At 40.8% G+C, this 17,161-nt stretch overlaps 1 protein-coding gene across 20 annotated transcripts in view; it reads left to right on the forward strand.

Annotated features, from left to right (window-relative positions):
- The window catches only part of DLG2 (discs large MAGUK scaffold protein 2), a 1,735,130-nt gene that overhangs the window by 1,496,141 nt on the left and 221,828 nt on the right, over nucleotides 1–17,161 (forward strand). Inside the window, exon 1 of one of the 20 annotated variants that reach the window (XM_031681416.2) lies at nucleotides 6,427–6,592. The exons of the other annotated variants lie outside the window; for them this stretch is intronic. Within the exon in view, the coding sequence (XP_031537276.2) occupies nucleotides 6,556–6,592 (37 nt within the window). The 5' untranslated portion in view covers nucleotides 6,427–6,555. Of the gene's footprint in view, nucleotides 1–6,426; nucleotides 6,593–17,161 lie in introns of those variants that run through there. 20 annotated transcript variants of the gene reach the window in all.

Genomic DNA, 17,161 nt, shown 5'->3' on the forward strand with positions numbered 1-17,161 from the left:
GAACTTCAAAAAAGCCTTTTTAGAATTCTAGCTTTAGAAAAATTTTCCCCCCCAAAAATCATTAAGCTTTCCTTTTATTTTAGATTATTCAATTTGCAGGAAAGCACACATGATAATGAATATATAAATCTTCTCAATTTCTCACTAAGTCTGAGTAATGCAGTCTTGGTTGTACTGCCTTTGGGCTCTCACCAATCTCTTTTAAACTTTGAAATAAATCCATTAGATGTTGTGATCCCTATCGCTTCACTATATTGAAAGTTCAATGTTAAATCTTGTTGGAGGTGATCTGTGAGTTTATTACTAATATATTAAAGCTACAGGAGAGACATATTTTGGTTCAATATAAAATAGAATTTCTAAGTGTAAGAGCTACCTGGTAAGTTCCCCACTGTGTGAGATAGTCAAGAATAGTTGAAGGTCACCGGGTCGGACTGAGGGGAGAGACGTTAAATTATCCTTTAGCTCTTTACCAATCTTGAGATAGACTGTTTCGATTAAATAGACATTTCATCAGCCCTTAACTGGGTTGTTTTCCAGAAAAAAGCTTTCTGTACCTGCCTTCTGAAATCACATCCCAAAATACAAAATGACTTTCTCCTTAAGTGAGTATGTTCTTAAAGAGTTGGTTAGATCTAAATTAATCAGTAAGTACCATTTGGTCTCTTCTGACAACTTTGCCACAACCTAGCAAAATCAAATGATTAATATAAGTTACTAATAATAACAACAATTACAAATAATAAATATCAAATAATAACAAAGTACTAATAACATCAATCACTGTTCTTAAATAGCTAACATTTGTTGGCTGTGTGTGGCAAATGCTGTGCTAAGTGCTTTCATGACACTAATTTAGTGACAGCCCTATCAGGTGGAAAAAATTCATTCTCCCTTAGTGGATAAGAAAACTGAAGCAGGGAAGTTACATAACTCAGAAAGGCACTGGGATAAGGCAGAACCAGAATGTGAAGCCAGTGGGTATGCTAACTCCAAAGAATAAACCCATAACCACTAGTCTATATATAATGACTATTATTTAGGTGTTTCTGACTCTTGCTAATATGTTTAGTCATCTAAATTATTGGGGGATATCATACTGTATCACAAATTTTCAACAATGGGGAAATGTTAAGTAATTTACAATACATTTACTCAGTAAAGTTTTAAGGAATCATCAAAATGCTCTAGACAAAGCACCTGTTAAAACACAGGAAAATGTGTGCAGTTACAGCATATGAAATAGTAAACTGAAAATTTTTTCATGCAGTGCAGTCTCAACTTTGTTAAAAAATTCATAGAAGGAAATAACCCAAATATTTTCATTGATTGACCCTGGGTGGTAATATCTATTTTGTTCTAATATTTTTTCTCTTAAAAAAAAACTCTCCTTTTTTTCCATATTGAATTTTGTATTGTTTCTGCAATTAAAAAAATTTTTTTGTTTTATTTTTGCTTCTAAAAAGCAATTTAATTTTTAGATACAAGTTGCATGGTTTCTGATCTGACATTATATATAAAGTATCATGTTCTCTTCTTTTTTTAAATTTTTATTTACTTATTTTCTATTGAAGTATAGTCAATTACAATACGTCAATCTCTGCTGTACAGCACAGTATCCCAGATGTTCCCTCTTCTTAAATGAAGATATATTTAAATGGTCATATGTTCATTCAGCAATAAGTGAGTCTGTATAGAAATGGGCAACGCAGCTTCACTGTAAAACATCCAGTGGTTAAGGTGCATCAAGTCTGCTGATTCTGCTTTGCCCAGAACGGTGTCTGAAGGCCTAGAAGCTCCACTGAATTGACTCCAGCTGAATTCCTTATCAGTAGTGTTGAGAAGGATGATCCTGTGTTTTCCAGCTCACAGAAGATGGTGGAGACTGGTTGGGCTGGTTTGGAGGAACTTATGCAAAGGGATGTGCTATATAGTCAATTTTGGCAAGTCCTTCTAAGTGTAAACTGTCACCAGACCCCAGGGTGTCAGTGCCAGCTTCAGGGTCTGTGGGAAAGTACTTCCTGTATGAATAAGCATGGAACCTGGGGGGGCTTGGGGTGGTTCTTTTGCAGGAAGGCTTGAGTTGTCCTACACAGAGGTTGTTATTGTTTGACATATGTTTTTGGAAAACTCTACCTACCTTTGTTGTAGATTGATTAAGTGTCACTTAAGTGCCCCATGAAACTTATGCCTCATAAGGTCCCCTTTCCCTTTTTGGCTTTAGATTTGAAAAGAAGTTACCCAGCATCAGATTTTGTATTTATAGTCATTTAAACAATAACTTTCATTACTACTCTTTATAGCATTAAGTGAAGAAGACAAGGACAAAACATCAGGAGAATTCAAGCCTTCTAACTTCGCCTGCTAAGCAGTTGGTGCACAAGAAAGATATGCTTATGCACCTGTCTCCTGGGTGGAACTGTTTCTAACTTAACATTGTTTAAAATAATTTATTCAGAGATCTTCACAGTAGAATAACCTGGAAGATACCTAGCTAGAAGTTACAATGATTATCCCTGCATTGTAGAAGGAAAGAACCCAAACCAGGGTAACAATATTCTACCAACCTTAATTTACTCCTGGGCCAGGTAATGATGTAGTTCTACTTTGCCATCACTGATATACAAGCTCTGAAGTCCCTGTTTCGTTCAGTTTTAAAGTGGAGGAACCAGATGAGTTCCCAGAAGCTGAATCTGTTTAGTGGAGGAGGAGTCTGTGATTCAGGCCTAAGCCAAGGGTGTTGCCCTTATGACATAGGTCATTACCGAAAGTAGGGTAGGGATGGCTCCTTGCCTCAGAGCTGTCAGGTGTCTCTGGAGATTTGTGCTGAGTCCTTCATGATTCCAGAAAACCAGACCATCAGAAATGCTCCACTGGGTTATACCAATGGTACCTTCAGCCAAACAAGGATCCAAAACATTACAGGGTGATGTGAGAAATGCTGAATAAGAGATATGTAGACAGCACTGTGCGAAGAGCAGGGTGGTCATTAATTCAGTCTGTGAAGTTCAGAGGGATTCCCGGTGGCAGAAGCATTTGAAAGTGTTTTAGAAGAATGAATGGAGTCCATGGACAAAAAGGAAGAGCTTATCTGTGCAAAGTCACCATTTCTCCAAGAAGAAGTAGTGAGGAGAGAGGCCGTCAGGAGAGCAAGTTTGTGGAAGGAGTAATGTGCTTCACTACGAACACGGGCTTCATGCTATACTCGATGAGGAGTCAGCAAAAGATTTTGACAGACGAGAGACATCATCAGGTGACCATCTTAGAAAGAGCTTTTTGATGGCTAGTGTGGCTGGTGCACTGAGAGGAGGTAAGACTAGAGGGAGGGAACGAGTTTGGAGAAAGCCTCATTCATGCTAATGACAAAGAGGAACATGCGTACAGATTAGAGAGACACTCTGGAGGTAAAACTGATAGCAGTGATTGATACCTCATTAGATGTGCAAGCAAGATTTGAGGCCAAAGTTTCTAATGTAGATCGCTTGGAGGACTATGATGCCATTAAGTAAATACTTTATGCCCTCTAAAATCCATGATTGTGTCTGAAACCTTCTCAAAACTGTAGTATGAGTTCTACTGTATAACCATTGTGTGGCATCTGACATTTGTACTAAATTATTAACTTTCCAGAGCCCTTCCTCTTATTTGATCTCATGAAATATGCAGTTTGACAGATGAAAAATTTAATGTAAGTGATTTGACGAAAATCATCCAGTTGGATTTGGCTGAGGTGGGACTAAAACCAAGCCTCCAGACTCCCTAACCTTAGGCCTTAAATCATATCCCAAATCTGATAGTCTTGCACCTTATGACCCTCACCTTTTTTCCTATGTTGCATAGAAGATACTAGAATTGGAAAGACTTTTGAATAGAAGAGGAAGCTGGAAGCTTTGAGAAAATCACAAAGAAACTTGGGAGCTTCTGGGAAGGATGAGGCAGCCAGGAGAAAAGCAGAGGGCAGCAAATGACAGTGAGCATCCCAGGCCTTCCAGATGTCAAAGTCTGCATCACTCATAGCACAAAGGCATCCTGTGGTACTAGTTCCCCTATAAACCTCATCCCTGCAAATCATATGAGCCCTAGGAGGTGGGGAATAGAAGGTGGGGAGGAAAAGCTGGTAATGGCTGTGAATGGCAATGACAGTGGCCTCTACTTAGGACGGTCCCTGGGTCCCTCGAGTCTGCTCAGAGGGTCCTGTGTGGCTTACTAATCAGCATGACACTCAAAATTTGTCCCCAGGTAATCTCAACCAGGGAATAAGTAGATGTGTTGATTGTGTTAGGGGAGATTGTCTAGGCAGAGGCTATAAAAATAAACCTCTTCAGTGTGAAAGTGGACTCCCCACCTCAGTAAGCAGAGAAAATGCACAGTCTTAGTCCCTGCAAGCCAGAATTTCTCTATTAGAAATAACAGAATCATTTTGGCATGGTGGAGAGTCATTTTGCAATTATCTCCTGTCCATGTCAGTGATTGGCAAGAGGCAGAACATCCGTCTTAGACAAGATGGACATTTGTGGGCAGGAAGAGAGTTTTCATCTGCAGGGGTGAAACACTGTCTGTTTCCAGGAGCCATAGAGGGCAACTGTTTTAGGACGCCTGGGGAGAGTGAGAAAGAGAGAGGATTACTGATGAAAACTCAACGCACTCTTTTAAGGTAGATGTGGTCTCTCACAGGATCTGCCGTAACTGACTTGCCCTAGTGATCACCTCCCGCTTGTGGGTGACTGTCTTGAGAATGGTGGCCAAATAATTGTGCTTAATAGAGACACGATCTGTAATTGTACAGCCCCCATCCTTCTGGGGGTTTCACTGATTATCTGTCTCCCTACCTGGACTCCTAGCTCCAGCCTCAGGGACTCATCTGATTTCAATGTGCTCCTTTGTCATCTAGAACTATGACTGATAGTCAATAACTAATTGTAAAATAAATAAGGAAAGTAGTGCTTTAAGGAAAATTTTCTTCTTCTCGTTTTTACTTTTTTCCCTAATGTTTTCGTGTGGGGAGGGAGAGAAGTCTATACAGAAGAATACTTCCATACCTATAGGTGTGGTTTAAACAGACCTTATTTCATTTTACGACTCAACCTAAAACCTCTGAGACTCCCACAGCTTTCAAGCCCATCAAGGCAGCCATTCCGTCAAGACCAGTTAGACGTGTCAGTGATAATCCCATTTTATCCCTGAAAGCCACTTTGAACATCTTAAAAATCTCCAAGCAATTGAGCCAATTCAACCCCTTAGTTTCTGTTTTCCTAATGGTAACTCATTTCTGATGAACATGTTTACAACTGATTTTGTAAATAAAACATTTACACTGAAATGACTCCCCATCTTTGGTAAGCTTGATTGATTCCTATTTAAGTTTTTTTTTTTTAAATCATAGGCTTGTCTAGCCTGTGCACTTTAAGTTTGATAAATGAAATAACCGGGAGAAACAGCAGGTGGTTACTATGGTGACCACAATATCTGATTTGAGTAGCAACAGATAGGGCAGGGAAACAGTACCACGCTCAGCTGAATTGCAATGATGATCAATAGTTGAGAGAGGAAATTTAAATGTCTGGGCTCCACTTAGCAACTGATCAATCAATACTTGAATAGCAATATCTACACCTTAGCCTCACACGCATATACCTTACAGATCAAAACAAAGAAAATTGCAGCCTATATGAAAATTGAGAGTCCTTAAGCATATTTGGAAGATGCTTTTCAGGGAAGAATAAGAATCATCTTGATTTCCTAATTTTAGCTATTTAGCCAGAAATATCAAGATAAATTTAAACTACAAGGTCGTGACGTTAGCATTAGGAGATTTCAGAGTTTAAAAGAAATGAAAGGAGGAGTTGATTTCTTAGATGGGGAGGGCCTGATTTCTCGACTGGATGTTGCCATACAAAAAGGTGAAATTAAAAGTTCTGCATCCCTAAGCCATCCCTTTCTGAATATCCTTCCTGCCTGAAGGCTGATGTAAGCAGGCATTTCCTGGCCTAGGGGTAGCCGGCGGATTCCAGCCTGCCAGCTGAAGAATTAACTCTACAGTGTGAATAACTTTGTTTACTCTCTTCTACATTTTAAAAGAAGATACCGGACTAACACTTTAGTGTTGGAATTTCAAACACCAGCGGCTAGCTGGGGGGTGGGATGGGATTTGAGAGTAAGAAGTTTTCCGGGCTCCCTTCAGCAGACTCCCCTGCCACCCCCACCCCAGCAGGCATTCACGTCCACCACCTTTCCTTCCAGGGCTCAGGAGCTTTTAGCTGCGAAGAGAAAGAGGTGAGTGAAACAGTCAACATCTGAAAAGTGATTTGTTACTACTTTTAAAAGGGTGGAATGGAGAAAGCAATCCCGTCTCTGAAATTGGCCCTTTTGTGTTGCAAAGCATCTCAAACTAGCTCTGCCACTGGCTCGAGAAGGCAGCCCCACCTGCTTCACTCCTCAGAGGCTTTGGCCGCAACTCAAGAGCGTCAGGAGTGTGTGCTGACGGGTGGAGTTGATCCACCGAGACTCAGCTCGGACGCCGGGAGCAGAGCAGAATTTGGGAAGCAGCTGCCTGCTATGCTGAAAACCTCTGGAAACTGGCTAAGGAGCTGTGGTGAGAGTCATCCCGCTTTTCTCAGACCCATTTCTCTTGACTGATCAGTGGGGAATCGTGGCCAGGAAAATGAAAAGAGGACGGCAGAGTCCCCTCCCTTTCCCTTCCTAAAACTGCAGTGCCTGCCTTTTCTTAGCACCCACTGCTTGCAGGCATCTTCTTTGGACTGCTTTATTTTCCTGTCTGTGGTTACCTCTGTTCTGCGGGAATAGCAATCAGTGAATTCCTCTCTTCCTCCTCCTCTGTGCTGCCCAAAACCACACTCTATGAGTTTGATTCACCACTGGCTTCTTCATAGTAAGTTTGCCTCATGGGAGCTGCTGGACTGTGAACACTCTATATCACAGAGATTTAGGAATGGGAAATTCTTGCCGCTGACTTAAATGGGTTCCAGAAATGCCGGGATCCACAATGATTTCAGATCAGATATTTGATGTATGCAAGTTCTGTTCAAAGAGCCAGAGCCTGCTGAGAGAGAACACAGTTCTTATGCAGAGGAGTCTGAAAGTTTCAGGCCCCTAAGACCCCACTTATGGGTCTGAAAGATCTGACAGACTTAGGGATGGAATCTGGCTTTCACCAAATAGAAGCTGTGCAACCTTGGGAAACCACTGAACTTTGTGCCTTCAGTTTTCTCATCAGTAAAATGGGAATTATATTACTTACCTAGTAAGGTTGTTTAAAAATTAGTAGTTGTATATGGAAAGCTGGACTCCAGAATCCTCTGAGGGACAGGGACCATGGTTACCTTTTTGGGGGCCTACGGTTAAGTATCCAGAATTTATTTATTAACAATCTTATCATCATAGTGAAGAATGCCAGTTCAGGTCATTCTGCCTGATTTTGGATCCCAGCTCCCTCAGGGTTGACTTAAGTTAGCTGAATAACATAAGCCTGTGTCCAAGTTGTAAAACAGTAACAATAACTATTTCATGGATCTGTGAGGATTTAAAGAGGCAATGCTTCGTATATAAGGCTTTCAGGACTGTGCCTAGCACCCAGTACTCAGTAAATGTCGGCCGTGGTTTTTATGAGGCAGAAATCTGACTGTGGAACTAGACAGTTGGCCTCCTTAGACTAAACTCACCTCATTTGGTTTTTTTGTTTAAATGCAGAGGCTGGACGAGATGAATCTTTAAGAACCGTGCAGCTCTTACCAGCTGTGCTTCTAGGAGCATCCACGTGCCTGCCTCATAGCCCTCCATCTTCCTTGGTAGAGGCCATACATTAAAAATTCAAACGTGTTTTACGATGGAAAAAAACCCAACATAATATACATTTTGGACTTAAAAAATCATAGCCGGTGACTAAAACCAGATGTATCATTTCATAGACTCCCGTGACCTGATTTCCTGAAGAACATCTATTTTCATAGCCCCAGCTGCTACTTTGCATGTCCATAGCTTTGGGGACATAGGAATCTGCATCCAAATAGTGTGCACTGGTTTTAAGAAGCTATTCACACAAGTTGGCTGAGAGTAGCACTTGGTAGCATTTCCAGTTTCTGTATTATTTTTGAGAAGGAACCTTAACCTGTATCTCTGCATTCTGCTGTCAGTTAACATGTATCTGGCATTACGGTTGAGCTGTTGGCAGCCAGTTTAAAAACCAGCCCAGAATCACTCCTCACCAGGACCCTGCGGCAGGAAGTAGACTTGCTGGGCTGGGGGATTTGTCTTCTCAGACTGAGCTTCACCTACTTAACATTTCCTTTGCTCCTTTATCCTCTCCATCCCGCCCCCCCACTAATTAGCTTCTCACAATTCCTCGAAATCCCTTATGGGTCCTCTGAGCTAGGCCAGAACTCATTAAACAGAGAACAATTATCACAGATTTTTAGAATTAATTTGTTTGATGTAAGACCACCAAGAGGGCAGGGACTGTGTTTTCTGATGCCTGGCACATAATACAGGCAGCCCATGCTTTTGCCTCATAGGGTGAAACCATAAAAATGACATCTTAATAATCGATGGGAAAAAATACCCATTTCAAACCTTTCAAATTTTTTGTCAAAACATTAAAAATTCTTTTTTTTATTACAAATGTAGAGGGAAAAAATAGTAAAATAAATGTTTGTTTAGTACATAGTTATTTAAGACATTAGACACATTGAGTATTAAAGTGTTTTATTTCTTTGTAGAAAAAAAGAGTAGTGTAAAGAGTGCTTGCCTTGTTCTTCTTGTCGGTCATTAAACTTACGATACTGAGCAAGCACCTTTTCTGTGACTTACTGAATTGTCACACTCCTTTCTAGGTTTGTTTCAGCACCCAACCTTTTATCCCTTACACCTTCAACATTATGAAATACCTCTAAGATTTCCTTTAAAGTGCAGGTTTTTGCCAGTGTTATTTCCTCTGGGATATCTTCATCCTTTTCATCCCAACCACTTTCCTCACTTATGTTCCTAAGTTTGCCTTTTACTAAGTTCCTCTGACTGCGAATCTGGTCTTTCTCAAAGAGTGGCATTGTCAACATTCCCATGATCAGCTGTGTCTTCTATGATTCTACTGCTCATTTGAATTTCACTTACAGCATTATCACTTTTTGTTTCCATGCTGCACTTTCATCTTTGTTGGCAAATTCCCTCTTTGTATTATCTACATCTTTGGAATATCGTATAATATCTATATATAAAATGTCAGGTAGGTTGATCACTAGGAGATAAGGAAGCAACACAACTCCACGCTTTGCTGTCTGTGGATAAACTGAACAATAGGTCTGCAGTCACCCATTCCTGACTTTGAAAGGAGGGATATCATGAGATCATGATCTGCATCTGTTATTATGCAGTGATTTGTGGACTAAAGAACTAGTAGCAAGTTTATGCTTTACTCACTCACTCGCAGTTAATATAATGTGGTAATTGAAATTTGACTCATGTTGTCAGGGAACCGGCGTTCCTTAATTAAACCATAGTAATTGAAATTCATGCATGTTGGAACCATGCAAATAAGAAACCACCCATGGTTGCTCAATAATAAATATCTGTCAAAGGAATGAGTGGACTTACACCTTCACACTGATCTCAGTTTTGCAGTCTCAGTGTCCTTACAGCCTTGCCCATAACTATTTCCCTTCTCTTCCTTCCTGGACATAATAAAATATCCCAAATAGCAGGTAAAAGGATGCCTGCCTAAAAGGCTTTGAACTCTGTTCCTCATGTCTCATGTGCTAAAGGCCCAGCTACTTTTCTTATCAAAATTCTCCCTAAGTGCCCAGTTTTCCTTCTAAAAGGAACTAATATGATCAACAGATTCATACACTAGGTGTAAAAAGGACTCTCAGACTCCCAGGGTAGTTTGTTTTCTTCCCTTGAGGGAGCAGGCTCAGCATTTGGCTGAGGAGACCTCTTGAGTGCTGCCTTCACTAGGGAGGTTCAGACCCCGACCCCATGGGCAGTAGGACAGAGGGAACTTATGTCAGCAGAATTTCCCTGACCCTCTTCTCTCACTGTCCTAAAATCCTAAAAGTAATTTTAAAAAAAACCCCAAAACACAGTGGGGGAGGTCTAGGGGAGACACCCAAAGACAATCCTAAATTTTACTTAGCAGTAGATCTCAAGGAGTTTATATTCCAAAATGGGCTTTGAATCCTAGAGACATGTAAGCAGTAAGAGTGGGGGTTACCAGTACTGGTTTTATCTGATCCGGGTTCAGAGCTGGATCTGTCACTTCCTAGCTCAGAGAGTTACTTAGGCTCCCAGAAACTCATTTCTCCATCTGCAGAATGCAGGAATTATCTCCCAGGGTTTTGGAAAATCTTGAACAAGGTAAGGAATACAATGTACTTAGAGTAGTTATCTTTTCTAGAGTAAGAGTTTGGGAAACGACTTTAGTTACTAGGACATATTTCAGGTGGATATCATTCTTTTCACCAAGAGTGTCTCGTCCACAGTGTGCAGAGTTGCGGTTCCAGAGTCAGAGTGTAATAAACAGACGGAACTTAGGGAAGTTACTCAGCCCCTTCGTGCGGAACTAAGGCTAAAACCTGGGTTTTCTCCTGCCTTCTTATTAATGGTCATTGGGTGATTGAGAATCTGCATTATATTCTGCCTTTCTAGAGTCAGCCTCCTAAATTCTTTTGAAACATCTCCTTTGGGTGTTTTCAGAGGCATTTTCAAAGCTTTCAAGAAAGAATGGGACACTCAAGTCACAAAGTGGCAGGGCCCTGCCTGCTCCTCTGCTGACAGTGCTGCCACCCCTGAAATGATCAGCTTGCCCCCGGGGTATCCCCAGCTCGTTACCGTTAGTCCCTACAACCAAGCGCACACCCTCGGAGACTGTTTGAGAAAGACACTGAGTAAAAGTCACTGTTGTGCCTGACTGCTAACTGGGCTGTGGCTCTCAGTTCTGGCTGTGTGGGGCACTTAACAAGTGTGGATCTGCACAGGGATTCTGATTCAGTAGGTCTGGAATGGAGCTGAGGGGCATACATTAAAGTGGTTCCCAGCTGAGGTGCAGGCAGAGCTGAGAAGTGCTGTCCTAGTGCCTATAGGTTCCAGGCTCTAAGAACCAAACCAGCCCTGGCTGCAGCTGGCTGGACATGAATGTGACCTCACTAGCCCAGAGACTGGCCTGGCCCAGGAGGCGCACGCTGGCCTTGCAGCGTGCTAGAACCTGGTTGTGGCTGATTCTTCTTACCCTAGGGCAACCTTTCCTCCTGCTGTCACCTTTGAGGGACGTCCCACTTGTCTTGATCGAAATTTTTTATAACCGCTGCCTAATTGGCCTCCTTGACTCCACCACCCTCTCTTAACCTTTCAATCCACTACTCTCCACTCTGCCAACAAAGTCATCTTGCTAAATGGAGAATTCCATTGTCACTCCCCTTTCTTCTAGTGACAAAGAACTGTTCCTTGTTTTCAGCCTGGAATGCTCCTTAATGCCTTCATGCCTGTTGTTTCCCGGCAAGAACACCCTGCCCTGGCCCAATTAATAGTAATAGTGTTACTTTCATAAACAACGAGCTATTTCTCTATTTGAAAATTTAATCTTTTTTAGATCCTAAGCTACGTGTTTTACACGTACATACGTTTGACAAACTCTTACTGACCTTAGAAGCCCAGTTCTGAGGCCTGCTCTGAGAAGACTTCTCTACCCCCAAATGCCCAACAGCAGAGTGTGTGCTTCCTCTGGGCCCCAAGAGCACCATCAGAGAATTCAGCATATTGCATTGTAGTTTGCTGTTTATGATCTATCCTCCCAAGGGCATGTGCTGCATTTGTCTTTCTAATGGCTGGAGCAGAAGGGCCACCAGCAGTCATGGGCCATCAGGGGGTCTGGGGAGCAGACTTCAGGGCAAATCATCTTCAATCCTAAAGGAACACCTGGATGCAAATTGTTCGCTTGACAGTAGATCGTTAGCCCTAATTGTGTCATCGTTTGTAAGACATTTGGGCACGGAAAAGAAGTATCCCAAACGTTCCTCCTTTCTACACAGAAGTGTCACTGATGTAGCACTTAGCTCCCAAGACAATCTAAACCTCAGTCAGCACGGCTCCCTAAATTTCTGTGCTCAGCAGACCAGACCTCCCACCACAACTGCCACATCATCGGGTTCACTTTGTTTATCACCCAGGAAGGGCTGGGTTGCACCGCATCATCTATTTAGAGGGTATTTCACCAATGAACCAATGAGAGGCAGCCAAACAAAGCTGTGCGTTTTTGTGTGTGCTTTTTTTTTTTTTTTTGGCCCTGTGTTTTTACAGGCAGACACTATAATCAGCTGTCATGATAGCTATAATCAATTAGCTTATGGGCTGTTTTTCTCCATCTGGACTAATTGAATAGTTGCTTTTGTTTTTATTTTTGTTTTTCCTCTCTACTCATTCCCAACTGTTACTACCGGACTGTGTGACTAAACCCCCAGAATCCCTTCAGCTGCTCCTTTCTCTAGTAGCCTTCTTTAGGACATTGCAGTAACCCATTCATTTCCAGAGGGATTTGCATCTGTCTGCACTAATATCTAGGAGTCACTTATTTGAAAAATATATTTAGGTCCTCTATGTTAAAGTGAAAAGCAAAAAAAAAAATCAGAAAATATTTAAGTTTCTTTTGAAACTGAGATTTTTCTTCAGTAAATTGCAGGACAGAGATGCTTTCCTGACAGTAAGCCTAAGAACATGACAGGCAGAGAAATTTTAAGAACTGGGCCAACATTTCAGCAAACATTTTTTGCATGCCTGCAAAATTCCAGAACCTAAGCTAGGGACAAAAAGAAAAGTAAGACCTAGCCCCTTCCTGCAAGGAGCTTAATTTCTAGAAAAAGAAAGATTTATAAAAAAACAAATACAACAAAGCATTAAAGATGGTGCAAGAGCAGTCTGTATGATGGCAAAATAGAAAAAGTAGAATTAGAGAAAGAAAAACATCCCCTTTACAAAACTTTCTGTTATGTGCTCAAAAGAAAATCATCCTTGACCTCTGTCTTTAGGTTTCTATCTGCAAAATGGGTATAATCCATGCCAGTTACCTAATTCTTTTTGGAATTCATTTTGAAGAGCAATTGGAAAGAGATTTGAGCAGTTTGTATACCCCCAGGAATAGGCATTATATAGATTCCAAGTAAAAACAGAACATTTAAAGCAATGCCCATTGAACTATTAATTAAAGTTTGTCACCAGCTCCATATAAAATTTACTGAGGAACCTTGAAGTTCTAATAGAAATGAAAGACTTAGTAACCGGAATGAATTCCACTGGCTAGGTAGGGAAAGCCAGACATGAGGGTAAGAGACCCAACCTAAGACCTGGGAACTCACTGTCAGGGCTGTTGACTCCTCGGGGTCACTTTTAATGACCTCGCTCTCTTCACTTCCTTGTCTCTGTGCTTGGGGCTTTGATTACAGATTTATTGATGCATGGTTTTCTTCAACAGAGAATTAAAATTTACAAAAGTGAAAAAAAACACCAAAAATAAATAACAACCACCAAAATACTGTGCTCCTGCCTTTGGGGATAAAGATTTTTTTTCATGGAGCTTTAAAATGTACTCAGATCTTTATTGAGTACTTGTGATGTGCCATGCATGGCACTAGGCATTGGAGGACAAATTAGGCATGGTCTCCATCCTCACAGAGCTTACAATCCAGTTACAGGGCAATTGCGATGCAATGTAAGCAATGCTTAAGGGGGTCTTACAGGCTGCCTGGGGAGGAACCTTAACTCAGCTTACAGGAGGATCAGAGAAGGCTTCCCAGAAAAATATCAAAGCCAGGATGTGAAATTCTGAGAAATTAGCCCTGAAGAGTAGAAAGGAGGAAAAGCAGTAAATAGAAAACTAGGGCAGCAAGAAGGAGCTCTTGTCCTTGGAAGTGAAAGTAGTTCAATAGGCTAGAGTTTAGACCAGTGTCTGCTGGAGCCTGGACTGCTAAGGAGGGCCCAGATCATGCAAGGATCTTTATGCCCGACTAGAGCTTGATCTCTAGTCTGAAGGCAGCAGGGCCAGTTAAATGGTTTTAAGCAGAAGAGTGACAGGATCAATACTGTCATTAGAAAATAATCACTTATTGCTACTTTGAAAAGATGGATAGGAGGGAGGACAATCATTAGGAAGACTGGGAAGAGGATCCTTAGTCTAAGGGGTGGAAAGGTCTGATGTAGGTCTCAGCTGGTTGCTGTCACTACTCTCCTCTGTGTGGAATACGGTAAAGGTTTCACCCCTGGTCATTCCCAGGGTTTTTGAACACAAGACCTCCCTTTTTAACTCCCTGAGAGTGGCTGTATTTTTAGATCTTGTTGATCTAAATACTTAATGATAATACTTAATGATATAAGGATACATGGAATTAAACTTAAATTAATTCAATTAGTCACAGTGTAACCTATGTACATTTAACATTTAGTTGGATGCATACACAAGGGATATTATTGATTCAGTCTATGGAATGTTTGGTGCCTGATAGATTTGAGGACTCTTTGCCAAAACACCAAGTATTCCCGAGAGAGTTTTTAATCCTCAAACTTGGACCCAGAGGCAAAGAGCGTAGTTACCAGTAGTCCATATGTTTTTTAAAAATATTTTTAAAATTTATTTATTTGTTTTTTTTGTTTGGGGGAGAGGTAATTAGGTTTCCTTATTTACTTATTTTAATAGAGATACTGGGGATTGAACCCAGGACCTCATGCATGCTAAGCATGCACTCTACCACTGAGCAAAATACACCCTCCCCTCTCACCTTTCTTATATTTTTGCCACTGTAGTCTTTTTTGTTTTTGGGGGGAGGGAGAGGTAATTAGGTTTATTTATTTATTGGTTTATTTATTATTGTTACTGTAATATAATTATTAATTTACTTATTGGTTTCTTTATTTATTTATTATTAACGGAGGTACCAGGGATTGAACCCAGGACCTCATGCACACAAGGCATGCACTCTACCAATGACCTATACCCTCCCCACAGTGGCCCATATATTAATTAAACTTTTTCAAAGGGTTGATAGCTATTATTTGTTGAGCTTAGTGTATCCAGTAGCTTTACAAGTACTATCTCATTTTACAGATGGGGAAACAGATGTTAAAGACATCAGTAACATGGTTTGGCTTCTGACTGACGTTACTTCAGTACCTCATGGGGGTTAAATGAATTGATTATTTGAATTCTAGTTCTACCACTTACTATCAATGTGATTTTGGGCAAATGACTTAATCTCTAGTAGTATCAGTTTCTTTATCTGTGAAATGGGTATAATATCTACCAGATGGAGTTAGATCATTATTACAGTAGTCAATGGATATTAAAAACCTTGATAATTTTCAATAAATTGTCTTCCCATTGTATCTTTTCTCCTCTTATTCCTTCTTTATCTTGTCTCCCCATTTCCTCTGCATCTGCTTACATTTTTGTCCCTTCTCGTTTTCTCATTTTTCCTTCCCCTTATTTCTTTTCTTTTTCTTCATCTTCATATTTTATTAAACTGCCTTTTTTGAAGTGTTTATACAGTTATTTCATGTTTCTTGCTCTTAATTTAAACAGCAAACATTTATGTTTTGTTAAAATTGCCCAGGAATCAAGTTGCTCTGTATATGTGACCCTTCACAGAAAAACATTCTCACTGGCACATCACAGGACTAATAGTATATTTTCAGGTCCGCTCTGGCAGCATTACTTACTCCACATTCTTCTGATACCCTGGAGATGAATCATCCACCCAACGCCCTACTTAAAAGACAATCTGTGCTCCTAGCCAGTGCGCTCCCCATCCTGCACATTCTCGAGAGCTCTGGCAAATCCTCCATGCCCCTGTCAGAAAGCAGTGATGTCAGGTCTCCTCGGGTATAGCCAGCAGTTGACAAATCAGGTGCAGAATTACAGAAGGTGCCATTTACATGTGCAGGAGTGTAGCAAGAGTTTTCTAAAGTGTTCCCTGGAACTTATCCAACTCTTATTTTTAAAACATATTTATCATTGCATACTAAAACCTGCAAGAAGAGCCTAATGAATAAAACTGGAATAATTAATCTTCTGAAAATACATTCCTTATGCTGAGTTACCAAATAGCCACACCCTTTGGCCTAGCTTTCCAGGCCCTCCATGGTCTGGTTTCTATCATTATTTCATTCTCTCTTCCTGTTTCTCTGGTGGGGACATGACCCCTACATTTAAATATTTTCTTCAGCCTTCCCTGAAAAGCTCCTTCTCCTTTCACATGCCAATCTCCAAGTGCCTGGGCACCAGCTGTTTCTCTATTCAGGAAATCCTTCTTTTCTGCAAACCTCACCCATTTTTCAAATCTCAGTTCAAGTCCTACTTTTTCTGACCATTCCAAGTTCAACAGATCTTCTGAATTTCTCTAATGAGGTAGTGTGATTTACAGGGGAAGATCCAGAGCTGGGATGCCTGGGTTCAAGTTTTCCCCTAGAGATGGGATCTTTTTACCTTCTTTGGACGTATCTTTATCAGGAAGAGGATCCAGGAGATAAAGGTTGTTAAAAGGAGTAAAGCAGAAAAACCACATGAAAGTATTGTGTAACTAGTATGATAAATTTGCCTAGTATATTCAATTATTTCCTTTTTATGTGGTAATTTAGTTTGCAATTGAACGTATTTAGTAAACACTGAATTTTCAAAAATATTTTGTTTTACTTATTTTGTTTGTTTCTTTTGTTTTGGAGGGGAGGTAATTAGGTTTACTTACTTATTTTAATGAAGTTCCTGGGATTGAACCCAGGACCTCGAGCATGCTAAGCACGCACTCTACCACTGAGCCATACCCTCCCCTTCACACTAAATTCTTGAAAGTAAGAATTGTACATTTTTATATCTGGGCTTCTCAAATATTAATGTGCATATGAATCACCTGGGGATCCTTTCAAAACGCAGATTCTGATTCTACAGCCCTGGGATAGGGCCTGAGCTTTGTGTTTCCAACAAGTTCCTAGGTGAGCTGCTGCTGCTGCTCGTCCACGGACTGTACTTTGATTAGCAAGGCTCCCTGTAAACCCGAATACAAACGTGGTGATGGAGACAGTGGTGCTCCCTGCCTGGAGACTAGACATGGTATTTGCACAGCGATCTTCTTCTCGGTGTCCATTGTGGTCTTCTGTAACCTCACAGCTGCAAAAGCTA

The sequence above is a fragment of the Vicugna pacos genome, chromosome 10 (genome assembly GCF_048564905.1).
Source record: "Vicugna pacos chromosome 10, VicPac4, whole genome shotgun sequence".
Lineage (NCBI taxonomy): Eukaryota > Metazoa > Chordata > Mammalia > Artiodactyla > Camelidae > Vicugna > Vicugna pacos.